This window comes from Lagenorhynchus albirostris, chromosome 1 (genome assembly GCF_949774975.1).
Source record: "Lagenorhynchus albirostris chromosome 1, mLagAlb1.1, whole genome shotgun sequence".
Classification (NCBI taxonomy): Eukaryota; Metazoa; Chordata; class Mammalia; order Artiodactyla; family Delphinidae; genus Lagenorhynchus; species Lagenorhynchus albirostris.
Window position 1 is genome coordinate 160,371,355 of NC_083095.1, and position 12,501 is coordinate 160,383,855.

Here is a 12,501-nt window from a genome sequence, read left to right on the forward strand (position 1 = left end):
CTCCCCCTTTTGCTGAACTGCACTAGGTTCTATTCAGCAGGGATCTAATGGGGGCAGAGTACTGTCCCCGGAGACAGTGAGCGATTTGGTCGCCTCCCCTGAAAAGAGAGTATTCTGACATCTGCAGAATGCCAGCACGTCTCCAAAGCGGTGAAGCTGTCGCTAGCCAGCCCTCCGGGGACTAAGGGTAAAGGACTGTTTTATGGCCATTTTTTCCATTCTTGTAGTGAAATCAAGGGTAATGAGACAGATAGAAGATGCTTAGACATATCTATAAAGGTAGGGCTTTATCGGTTTGATTAAAGGAAAATTCAAATTTGAAAGTCAGAAGCGTAAGTAAAAATGTTGGGGGGCTTCCTGGTGGCGCAGTGGTTGAGAGTCCGCCTGCCGATGCAGGGGACACGGGTTTGTGCCCCGGTCCGGGAGGATCCCACACGCCGCGGAGAGGCTGGGCCCGTGAGCCATGGCCGCTGAGCCTGCGCGTCCGGAGCCTGTGCTCCGCAACGGGAGAGGCCACAGCAATGAGAGGCCCGCGTACCGCAAAAAAAATAAAATAAAAAAAGAATAATGTTGGGGTTGGGGAAGCAGCAAGCAGCACCCCTTTTCCCACGTTAGTTCTAAGCCAGTGGTGGAGCAGGCACGACAGCAGGTGAGGAAGGAACTGTCTGTCCTACTGATGATGGAGCTGCTGGGGAACAGATCTTCCCAATGCTGTCCCCGAGTGCACCTACCCAGTCCCAGGCAGCCCTGAGCAACCGGGGTCCTCCCCACTCAGAGCCCAACTCCCAAAACTTAGGGTGCAGGGGGAGCAGACCGGAGTCCGCCTCTCTACGGGCTGACCTATGTACCCCCATCCAGCAACCACACGAGTCACTCCACTTCCCTGGGGAAGACATCAGTGAGGGGATGGGCCGGGGCCAGGAGTGTTTAGAAAAACCCTTCCATGTGAAAACCAGAGGGGGAATTAAATATCCTTCATACAACAGCAGAAACGATCAATATTATGATTTTAAAAGTGGTAATAAGGTGAAAGTCTTCATAGCACCACCTGTGCATGATTTCTTTATCGCTAGGATCGTGAGAATTGGGATGTTGCAAAGGTGTGAATTTTTCAAACGGAAACGGCCACTGAACAAGTTGAACCTTTTTGATCAACACATTTAAAAATTTGCGATTTTTCCCCTTTAAGCAGATTTTGCTGCTTAATTCAACCGTTTTGTTGGTAGCTTAGTTAATCATACCTATTGATTATTACGCTGCGCTTTAATTCAATGGTAGCCTTAGGGACTGTGGGCTGGGTTACGGGATGTCTGTTGCCTGTGCAAGAGCCCAGAGTCTTGGGCTTTGTGAATTCTTGGGCTGTTTTCATGATCTTTCTGCCTTACAGATGTGTTGCTCTTTCTTACTCACATTCAGAGCACCTGCTTTCAATGGCTACCTTCTATTCTGCTATGGCCTAGGACACTTGATAAGCAGCTTGTTACAATTGGGGGTAAAATAAAAAGTAAGTAGGCTACAAGTGAAGGGGTCCCGAAGTGTGAAATATATTTCACACCCTGAGTCACCTCTGTAAATCCTTCGAGGTTAAAAAAAAAACCACTCGGGTGATTTCATCTGTGTCCTGGAGTTTGCCAGATGCCACCTAAGCGAGGTATTGCTAAACTATACATAAGTGTAGTATTCAGGTGCACGGCCATCAGTAGGGCTGCTCTGAAATACTACCTGGCCACAGCCAGGATCTGAGCCCAGGCTTACTGACGCCAGGGCTTCCCAGTCCAGCTGACTAGGACACATCCATGTCGAAGGTGAGGATTAGAGAGGGCAGCTGCTGTCTGGAAAATAAGGAGCGGGAGCTAGATGGTCTTCTAGTGCCCTCCAGTTTGGATAATTTGATATACCATGACAGCGGGGAAACCTGAATACTGATAGTCTTGTGCAGAAGCCCTAGGAACAGAGTCTCTGGGTCTCTTTCCGGGATTTTGCTCATGACCTTGTCCCCTGGGGTGGTTTCTGACCTTGTGTGGGAGCCTCTGGTGGAGAAATGATGACAGGCACCACTGAACGGGCTTCCTCCTAAGCAGCTCAAAGCTTCCCCCGCCCCATGCAGAGCATGGAATGCAGAGGAAGAAGCTCTGTTCTCAGCCGGGGCGAGAGATCCCCCAGCAGTTATTCCACATGAACACTATATTCTATTCAGGGGTTGCTTGATGTCAAGAAACGTAAAGCCACTCAAGGGAACTCAAACAAAGTGGAGGTGTTCCTGAGAGGGAAGCAGGGCATCTTCAGGAAGTCATCCCAGCTGGGCTTCCTGGGCTCCTGTGCTGAAAACAGCCAAGCCCTAGGGACCAGATGGCCCGCCCAGTTCTGCTTCCCACTTTCTCCTCACATTCACACGCGTTCCCTTGGTGAGCATTTTCCTCACCAGGCACAGGGTTGGGATGGAAAATCCCAGCTCTGTCCCCTTTGTGCTGTGTGGTCCTGGCAAGTCACTTCACTTCTCTGAGCCATTGGGATCTGAGAAATTGGGATGATAACAGTGCCTGCTGGACTGGATTGTCTGAGGATTAAATGAGATAATATGTCAGTTTACGGCATGTGCATAGCATGGCATAGAGTACGTGCTCAGAAAATGAAAAGTGTCAGTGTTAGCTTTTTCTTCAATGCATTGGTTTTTAATTTCTCCAACCACATAAAACCTTGTGGTAGGACTTCCCAGGTAGCGTAGTGGGTAAGAATCCACCTGCCAATGCAGGGGACACGGGTTCGAGCCCTGGTCCGGGAAGATCCCACATGCCGCAGAGTAACTAAGCCCGTGAGCCACAACTACTGAGCCTGGGCCCTAAAGCCCACGAACCACAACTACCGAGCCCGCGTGCTGCAACTACTGAAACCCGCGTGCCTAGAGCCCGTGCTCCGCAAGAGAAGCCACCGCAATGAGAAGCCCACGCACCACAATAAAGAGTAGCCCCCGCTCGCCGCAACTAGAGAAAGCCCCTGCGCAGCAACGAAGACCCAACGCAGCCAAAAATAAATAAAATTAAAAACAAACCCCAAAAAACCTTGCGGTAGACACATCCATTTTGTAGGGCCCACCGGCTGTAATCACTGTGGCCAGCACGTAGTTCTGGGTAAATGCCTTTGGGGGAGGAGGGGTGGGGGAGGGGGGTGTGGACACCAAAGGGACACCACCCGCTCTGCTCCTGTGCACAGGCTGCTTTTCCTGAAGCTGAAAGCTCAGAACGAGAGAGAGAAGTTCGCCTTCTGCTCTGTGAAAGGCTGTGAGAGAATAAAGATTAAAGCTCTGCTTCCAAAGAACGCCGGCGTCAGCAACTGCGCGGCCACAGCCTACCCCAAGTTCGCGGAGAGGGCCGTCGTGGACGTGCCGATGCCCAAGAAGCTCTTTGCTTCTCAGCTGGTGAGTGGCCGACAGCGAGCCCGGGCCCTCCGAGGGGGCCCAGACCCCATCAGCGTCCTCTCCAGACATCTGCTCCGCTCCTTAGACCGTCTCCCGTGACCGGGGGTCGGGGGCAGTGAGGGGGAAGACCACCCATCGGGCCGTACACTTGACTCCACAAACCTGACGGCCACACTGGGTTTTGTTTACTTTGCAGACGACCAAGGACCACTTCCTGGAGGTGAAGATGGAAAGTGCCAAGCAGCGCTTCTTCCACCTCATGAACGACTTTGCCTACATCGAAGTAAGCAACCCTCACCCCTGCCCACAAAGGACCGCAAACCCGGTGGCTTAAAACAACAGAAACTTATCCTCTCGCGGTTCACAAGGCAGAAGTCCCAAGTCAAGGTGCTGGCAGGGTTGGTTCCCCCTGGAGGCTCTGAGGGAGGGTCCGTTCCAGGCCTCTTGTAGCCTCTGGTGCTGCCGGCAGCCCTGGATGTTCCTTGGCTGTAGCGGCGTCCCTCCAACCTCTGCCTCTGTCTCACATGGTCTCTCCCCCATGTGTCAGAGCCTTACACCTCCCTCTGCCTGTAGTCCTTATAAGGACATCTGCCACTGGATTTAGGGCCCATCTGAAATCCAGGATGACCTCATCTCAAGATCCTTAACTTAATTACCTCTGCAAAGGCCCTAGTTCCAAATAAGGTCACTTTCACAGGTTGCAATAGACGTATCTTTGGGGGAGGCCGTCATTCAGCTCACTACAGAGGTTTGCAAGGAACCGACTGAAGTGAGTTTTATGCTTTGAAGAGCCGCACCGGTGACCTCTGTCTTCAGAGTCTGCGTGGGAGCCCCCCGGGGCAGGAGAACCTCGGGGCTCTGCTGCCTTTGGGACCCCCTGCATCACACTGTGCGCTGCTTGTCGTCTGCAGGTGGATGGGAAGAAGTACCCGAGCTCGGAGGACGGCATCCAGGTGGTGGTAATGGACGGGAGACAAGGGCGCGTGGTGAGCCAAGCCCGCTTCAGGACCGCCATCCTGCAGGGCATCCCGTGGCAGCTCTTCAATTACGTGCTGGCCATCCCCGACAAGTGAGCGTGCGCCTCTGTTCCGGGCACCGGCCAGTGGCGCCGCAGACCCCCGCCCGCGTCCCCCTCCCTGTCCCCGAGACCTTCAGCACAGTCCGGTCTGGGAAGGCTTGGGGCGTGGCCACGGTCTGCCCACACATCATGGGTGCTGGCTGGGAAGCTTCCCTGCCTGGGGCCTCTCCCTATGGAGCCAGGGCCACGGTGAATGTAGGTCAGGCTGAGGCGGACGGTCTACCCAGCTACAAGTGGGAAGCCTGCCCTGGCCCTGTGCCCCCATCATGACCCACTCTCGCGGCATGAGCTCATCCCCTCCCATACTTTCAGTATGATCCAAATGCTGGTGGCTTTTGGGAATCTCCAGCCCAGATCTCCCTCTGAAACACCAGATACTTTTAATCCAACTGCAACTTGGACCATGCCACCTGGATGTCTCCTATGGAACTGAATTCTCATCATTTCATTTCTTTTTTTTTTTTTTAACCCCCGAAACCAGTCACTCCCCTTTCCACGTTTTGGTGAAACCATCATCTTCCATCCGGGCAGCTAGATGAGAGTGTGGGCATCGCGCTGGGGCTCTTGTCTTTCTTCTGTTTCGCCACCACCACGCCCTATAACCACATCCTGTCAACCCTACCTGCATCGTTGCTCTCCTGCTAGGTATCCTGCGGCATCCTCCGCATCGCTGCTCTGTCTGGGGCCTCCCTGTCTGCCACCCACACTGTCGGCAGTCACCCAGCAGGCTCCCTTGTCCAGCCTCCCCCTCGCGAATCCACCCACCGTACTGGGGGGTTGAGCTTCTTAAATACATGTACCTCCTGTCCCCTTCCTAGAAATCTTTGGTAATTCCCCTTCCACCTTCCAAATCTAACTCACATATCACCTCTTTGGCGAGGTCTCTTCCAATCCAACCAAAAAGTTCTACCTACCCCCCGCACCTATAGGACCAGTGGACATATCTACTCCCGCATCTAGGGTATGGACTTCTTGATGTGGGGACCATATCTAACTCCTATTTACATTCCTAGTATAATGGGTGGAGAATTCACTCCAAAGCCACAACCTGGCATAGCAGACAGTCTAAGCGCTTAACGTGGTACCTGTCATATAGGAGGTGCTCGGTAAATATTTATTGACGAAAACAAATGTACTACTTCCGAGATGCCGCACGATGGGCATGACTTGAACTAGACTCTTATGTGAGATTCCAAAGAATGGGGTTTTGCTTAACCACCTTTTGTCTCCACTCTCTTCCCCCATCACAAGCTTCTTTAGCCTGACATTTTCACGTGCAGATTCATACAGAAGGACCAGATTTGCCAGTTTGGGGAAATACATGATCATTTAGAGATTTTTAGTTTTCATGCCTTTTGGGGCCAAAGGACTTTTTCTGGAAATGAAACAGGATGCAGAAGCCTGGAATCAGAAACTGAAATGTGGAGCTGCTCTGCTTAGAAGCAGGGGTGAGAGGCGTGGGACTACCCCATGCAGGGCTGCTTTCAGCCCGTGCTGCGGCCCTGGTGCACCTTGCCAAGTACCTGGTGTGAGCCGTGCCCTGGGTTGGCACTGGGTACCCAGATAGGAATTGGGCACCACCAGACCCTGCTCTGACCTCCGGGAAAGCGGCAGTGGATGGGGCAAGGCAGGTCCTGCCCCACTGTCACCCCAGGCCCAAGCCAGGCCGCCCCCCCCTTCCACCCCCTCCACAGGGCCAGCTTTGCCCCAGGGTCCCAGGGCAAGAAGGAGGCCGCTGCTCGCACCCAAACCTTCAGGGATGGTTCCCAGGGGCTGTCTCTGCCCAGCCACCCCGTGGGGACCTCCGTGCTGACGGGTCAGGGGCTTGGAGGGCATGAGATGCCCATACGAGACAGAGGGACACCTGAAGTGTGCAGGCAGCTTCTGGGTGCTGTCAGGAGGCTGGGCGCACGAGAAGCTCTGTCTCCCTGTCCCGCCCCTGGGAGCCCCGTCTGGAGGGCATGACCTTTGTTTGAGTCCAGCCCAGCAAGAAGGCTTAACTGAGCCAAAGGGATGTTAGCTTTTCTTCTGAACGGGAACAGAGCCCGAATCCAAAGTTGAGGATGTGTTTGCGATGCTCCCTGTCTCCTTAACAGGCACAAATCCCTCTGCTTCCCTGAAGAGCCAGACGCAGCCCCCAGCTCACTTCCCCTCTGTTCCTACTGCACCCAAGCTCTTTGCCTTTTAAGAGCTTGCCTTCTGCTCCCAATGGGACCCAAATGGGGGTGACAACAGCTTCCAGAATCCTATACAGTTCTTCCATGTCTGGACTGTGGTCTGTGGTTACAGGATTCCTCTGAGCTGCAAACTAGAAGCCCCAGTCGGGCCTCTGCCCCTGTTTCTATTCCTGGGGGAGGTGTGCACTTCCTGCCGTCTGGTCCAGCAGGCTGAGTCTGCCACCACGACGGCGGCTGTTTTCCCAGCACTTTGGCCTGAATGCAACCAGGGCAGGGGAATGGAGACTTTGCTCCCAAGCTGGGCTTTTGCAAGTCAGGACCTTCAGGCTGGGCATGCCCATTGCTCCAGGCCTCTGCCTCCGCCCAGGCACCAGGCACGGCTTCCCCTTTGGCAGGTCCTCTCAGATACTTGGTAACTATTTGCCTCCCTCACCCGCTTTGTAAAATGGAACGGTAACACCGTCCTGCCTGAGCGGAGAGGGAGGGTGTGAACCTAAGGGGTTAACCCTCCTCCGAGCACAGGCTGACTCCCCACTCTGGCTTCTCCCAGCACCATGTCTCCATCTTGTCCTGCTCAAACAGGGTTTGCATATTTAAGTGAAGAGACGCGTGCTGCGGTCGTTTGTGTGCCCGGCCCTGTCGTAGGTGCTGGCCCCCAGATGGGGTGCTCTGCGTACCTGCTCTGTCCTCTGTGGGGACAGACAGGGAGCAGCAGGGAGCTGAGAGCAGGCGCAGAGAAGGCCACGGGCACCAACCGCAGCCAGATGTGTGGGAGGGCGTTCAGGATGTGGGTCATCACATGGAAAGAGCCGGTCAGCTCGGCACGCGGGAGGGGCTGCCTTTCCCCAGTCCCTGGCGGGCCTCTGGGCACTGCTAGCTCGAGTCCCACGAGGCACAGTCCAGCATCCCTCCCAGGGAACCCCCGCATCCAGCTTGTCGTCCAGTCCTCTCATCCATCCCTTCTTGCTCAGCTCCATAGTTCTCATGGCATCGAAGGGAAGATACGTCTCCAGAGGCCCGTGGACTCGAGTGCTGGAAAAGCTCGGAGCAGACAAGGGCCTCAAACTGAAAGGTAAGGGGTGTAGACGGGGCCCTACCCTGACTGTGAATCCAGATGCCCAGGGCGCAGGCTGCTGCTACCCGCTGCTGAGACCAGACCACTTTCCCCCCAGACCTGGGTGGGGTCTCAGAATCCTCAACACAACTAGTGGTCTGCAGGTGTGTGTGGGCAAGAGGCCGCCTTGTCCCCATTCCTGCCCCGCAGCAATAGCATTCCAACTTGTGACTGGACACCGGAAGGAAATTGCTCGAGCTGCTCACCTGTCGACACAGCAGGTGGCCCTTTTTTTTTTCCACAAAAGTTATCAGCAGAAAAGTGGCTCAGTTTGACCCTCCTACCCAGTTCCTGCTACTCCAATCGGCCAGGGGCCCTACGTCTTCTGCAGCTTCCCAGCTCATGGCCAGCATTTGTACAGCCCTTTGCAGTTGGCAAAGCTCTCATTTGAGAAGCTCATTTGAGAATCAAGGTCACACAGCTCTTCTGCCATAAAGCCTGGCACAGACCCCTTAGGGAAGACGCCAGCCAGGACAGAAATGTCAGCATTTTATTATCGGCACTGCAGACTGTGATGGGAGAGTCCTGGGGGAGGTCGAGAGGCGAGGCCGAGCAACGCTCCAGATAGATAATAATAATAATGTCCGTTGTCGTTACCATGTAATGCTCAGCCTTGCACCCTGCTGAACATCCAATAACGACCTCAGTTATTCATTAATAACCTGTGTGGCAGGTACTGTTATTTCCACTTACGGTGAAGAAACAGAATTAGTTAAGTAATTTAAGGTTAGAATTTGCATCCTTATTTTTTCGAATCCAAAGCCAGCCATCCTTAGTGGCCATGCCATCCTGACTGCAAAACACATCAAAGCTAGCAGCCTATCTATCATATGGGACGCTTATCCCAGGCAGCTCTCAGAGAAAAATCAGGAACAGTGAAAGTCCTTCAAACGAGCCAAAAGAGAACACAAGGAAAATAGAAGCGCCTTCTCCAGCCTGGCCCTGAAAGCATTTGGGGGCCTCTGTCCTTTAAATTCAGACCCTGTTGCCAAAAGTTGATGAACATAAAGGTGACATACGTCAAGGGACACTTTCCCAGTGGTGACGGGTGTGTGCTGCCTGCCAGGCTGGGCCGTTCCTGAGTGTAGACGTGGACCCCCAAGTCCCTCGGACGGGGTCGAGCTCCGAGCTGTGAGCCAGAGGGCCCTGCGTGGGGCTCGGGAGCCTAGAGTTCTGGTCTGGGCTGCACCATCTACTAGGTGCCCTTGGGCAAATTCCTCCACTTCTCGGAAATCCCTTCTAAAGCCACAGAACGTTGGAGCTGGGGCAGAAATCTCGTAGATGCATGCCATTATTTGACAGGGACACGGGGCTTCAGGGACGGGCAGAGACTCGCTGCTAATTGTAGGGTCAGCTCCAAGGTGACTGGGGTTCCCGGGAGGTCTCCTGTGGGAACCAGAGAGCACTCTGCACAGGTGGCTGGGAGGCTCAGGTGAGACCCCGTGTGCCCCGTACAAGCCAATGCCGGGTACCACCAGTAACCGGCCACAAAGCTCTTCCCGGGGGGCGGACAGTCCAGTGTGGCTAGAGGAGGGGGTGCCTGGTACGGGCAGGGGAATGGCGATGGGGAAGCCTGGAAGGTGGTGGCATATAGCCATGCTCTGGTGAAGTTTCTGCTCATGTGACGTCACTGCTTTTCAGAGAAAATGGCATTCGTTGGCTTCAAGGGCAGCTTCCGGCCCACCTGGGTGACTCTGGACACTGAGGACCACCATGCCAAAATCTTCCAAGTTGTGCCCGTCCCCGTGGTGAGGAAGAAGCAGCTGTGAGGACCGCTGCCACCTCAGCGCTGCCCTCCAGTGGACTCTGACGGTGGACTCCCAGCAGCCGCCTGGGGCAGCCTGGCTGGTCCCCCAGCCCCTGTCCAGCAGCTGCCGGGGAAGGCCACGTGTCAGCCCTGATGGGCCAAGGGGAGGGTATCAGAGACCCCTGGTGCTGTCACCTGCCCTCACTCAAGTGTCTACCTGCAGCCCCAGGGGCAGTGTTGCTGATGCTGGAAACCTTCTCTTTCCTGCAGCCTCTTGGGTGCTTCTCTCCTATCTGTGCCTCTGCGGTGGGGTGGGGTGTGTGTGTGTGTGTGTGAGGAGCGTACGAGGAGACCTGCGCTGCGCTGGCAGCAAAAGTCCACTTTGGCGGGAGCTCTGCCCCAGCTGGGAGGCAGCCTGGAGGGGGCGCTGGGTCGTCCACAGATCCCCGTGCTCTCCAGCACACACATTAGGGTGGTCGGTGTAGGAGGAAGAGCCCGGGTCCTAAGGAAATCTTCATTCCTGTAAGCAAGAACCGACCTCCACGGGATTCGGAGCTGGTGTGCCGACCGGGATTCCGTCTTCCGTTCACCAAGATGGAACCGGCTACCCTCGGAGAAGGGCGAGCCTGCCTCCGGAGGGGTTCAACCTCTCAGGAGGCTTTGGCACCCAGGTTGGGAGTTGGACTAGGTGACTTTTAAAGGTCCTTTCAGTTCTGAGATGCCAGAACTGCGATGCTGTGGCTTTTCACATTGTGCCCGGAACCCAGCAATAGGTGAGAACGTTCCTTCCAGCCAACATCCATGATGCTGGGTGCTCCGGGCGTACAGGATGGAGCGGTGAGAAGCATTGCCTAAGGCAAGGGGCTCGCAGTCTGGTGGAACAGGTGGTTGGGTGTGTGTACCTCTGATGCCAAGCGGAGAAAGCCAAGAGAGGTAAAGAGGAGGCCAGAGGCAGTTCCAGGAAGGAAAGAGCTTACGCGCTCAGGTGGTCAGGAAGCTTCCTGCAGTAACGAAGGGCAGGGGCATTTGGGTGGGCGGAGATGAGGCAGCCTCTGGAGTGGTTTCTGCCCACATCTGCCGAAGATGGGTGACTTCAAGGTCGCCCTTTGCCCTCGACTTGCTGGCCACCCGTAATAGAGAAGCGGGCATCAGAGGGGGTGATGGGCTGAGCTCATTATGGCCAGAGCACTGGGTCAGCTGGTCCACCAACCACTCCAAGAGGGGGTGGAGTCAAGTCGAGAAAGGGGAGCTCCTGCATCGGGGGCCCTGAGAGCCCTCGCGGAGGCCCACACGGACACACTCACACCTCAGTGAGCCTGGGGTTTCAGAGCTGGAAAGGACCTTAGGAAACACCTAGTCCAAAGCCTTTTTTGTATGGATGGGACACATGAGACCCCAAGCTGGGGAAGAACCACACGGCCAGGGCAGGGCCAGGACGGGAGCCCCATTCTCCGCACTTCCTGCCACACCACGCTGCCTCAACAGCCGGCCTGAGTGGCCTCGCGAAATGGGGGCAAGTCCCCTTGAAGGGAAAAAAGATCAGAATAGAAAAGAGAGTTGGCCGATGACTGTTTCTCTCCTGGTCCTCTGCTCGCACAAGGGCGCCCTCCTCTGGGCTGTGGAGGTCCTGCAGCCTCCGCTTGGCTCAAACTACCTGCCCTGCCGAGCGGGTGCCCGGCAGCTGCGGTCACTGCACTGGTGCTACCTGCTTCTGTAGGTCTGCAGGCGCGCCCAGCAGACACGTTTTCGGTGAGCCAGCTAGGTGGCTCCGGGATCTGAAGAGCTTTGGGTCCACCCCAGGCCCTCTCAGTCACTGCCTAATAACCTGCTCTCTCCCTTGCCCACCTTGGAGAGAGCCAGGAGAGCTTCCAGAGAAAGAAAACTCTATCTGTGGCTTATACTCCCTCATGAGACACCAGGGGCGCTCTGGGTCTCGTCCCCTTTCCTGCCCCGACCACAAATTCTTTCCTTCCTTGGCACCATCTGCCCAGCTGCAGCCAATGAGACTCGGCCCAAGAGTTCACTGCCCAGGTTGAGCCAGTTGCCAAAGAGGTCTCCCCCACTAGACAGGTCTTTCGCTGCTAGGACGTGACAGTGGGACTCTGCCGCTTAAGACCTGGCAGCTTCAAAGGCCCGGGTCCCAGGAAGGACCTCTTCCAGGCAGGTCAGAGGCCATGGGGAGGAGAGTTCAATGACCTCGTGTTCTTCTTGTCTATAGTTCTGTTGAGTTTTCCTAAACTCTTAATGCAAGGGTCTCATACTGTGAACCACTTAGGATGTGATCACTTCAGATGGCCAGGAATGTTGACTGTCTTTGGTTCAGTTCATGGAAAAAAAAAATACCTATTTGAAAATCCTCAGAGTTGTACATATGTCTAACAGTGCAGGATCTGTGCATAAAACTTTCCTTCCTAAACCATTCACCAAGAGCCCGTGTCTGGGCATGTTCTTGGTAGCACAAATTTTCTTACTGCTTAGAAAATTGTTCTCGTTGTTCTTTCTGTCTGTAAGCCTCAAAATGAGTTAGGCCTTTAAAAAACAAAAAAACAAAAAAAAACACTCCTCTGAAACGCTTGTCTTTTTCCTGTTGCCGAAATAGCTGGTCCTTTTTCGGGAATTAGATGTATAGTGTGTTTTGTCTGTAAACATTTCTTGTAGGCGTCACCATGAACAAAGATATATTTTCTATTTATTTATTCTGTGTGCACTTCGAGAAGTCATTGTCAGAGAAATGAAGAATTGTCTTAAATGTCATGTTTGGGGATGTCCTTTGGACCACTTGAAAGGGGTGTACCCAGGGCCTTCTGCTTGCAGCAGAGGGTATCGGCTCTGGTTTGGAAGATCTTGCTGTACCATAGTAAACATACAAAGGATATCATCCACCCGTCTGCTTGTTTTGTTTTCCATTAAAGTGGGCCTCATTTTAAGCCAGAGAGCTACAGAAAATAAGATTGAGGAAACCTCCCTTTG

The 12,501-nt window shown here is 54.4% G+C and overlaps 1 protein-coding gene across 1 annotated transcript in view; it reads left to right on the forward strand.

Moving 5' to 3' along the window:
• Positions 1-12,399, forward strand: part of CEMIP (cell migration inducing hyaluronidase 1) — a 162,417-nt gene extending 150,018 nt beyond the window's left edge. The window contains exons 25-29 of the mRNA XM_060157354.1: positions 3,211-3,415; positions 3,612-3,698; positions 4,327-4,484; positions 7,642-7,742; positions 9,426-12,399. Of these exons, the coding sequence (XP_060013337.1) occupies positions 3,211-3,415; positions 3,612-3,698; positions 4,327-4,484; positions 7,642-7,742; positions 9,426-9,553 (679 nt within the window). The 3' untranslated portion in view covers positions 9,554-12,399. The remainder of the gene's footprint in view (positions 1-3,210; positions 3,416-3,611; positions 3,699-4,326; positions 4,485-7,641; positions 7,743-9,425) is intronic.
• Positions 12,400-12,501: the final 102 nt, after the last annotated feature.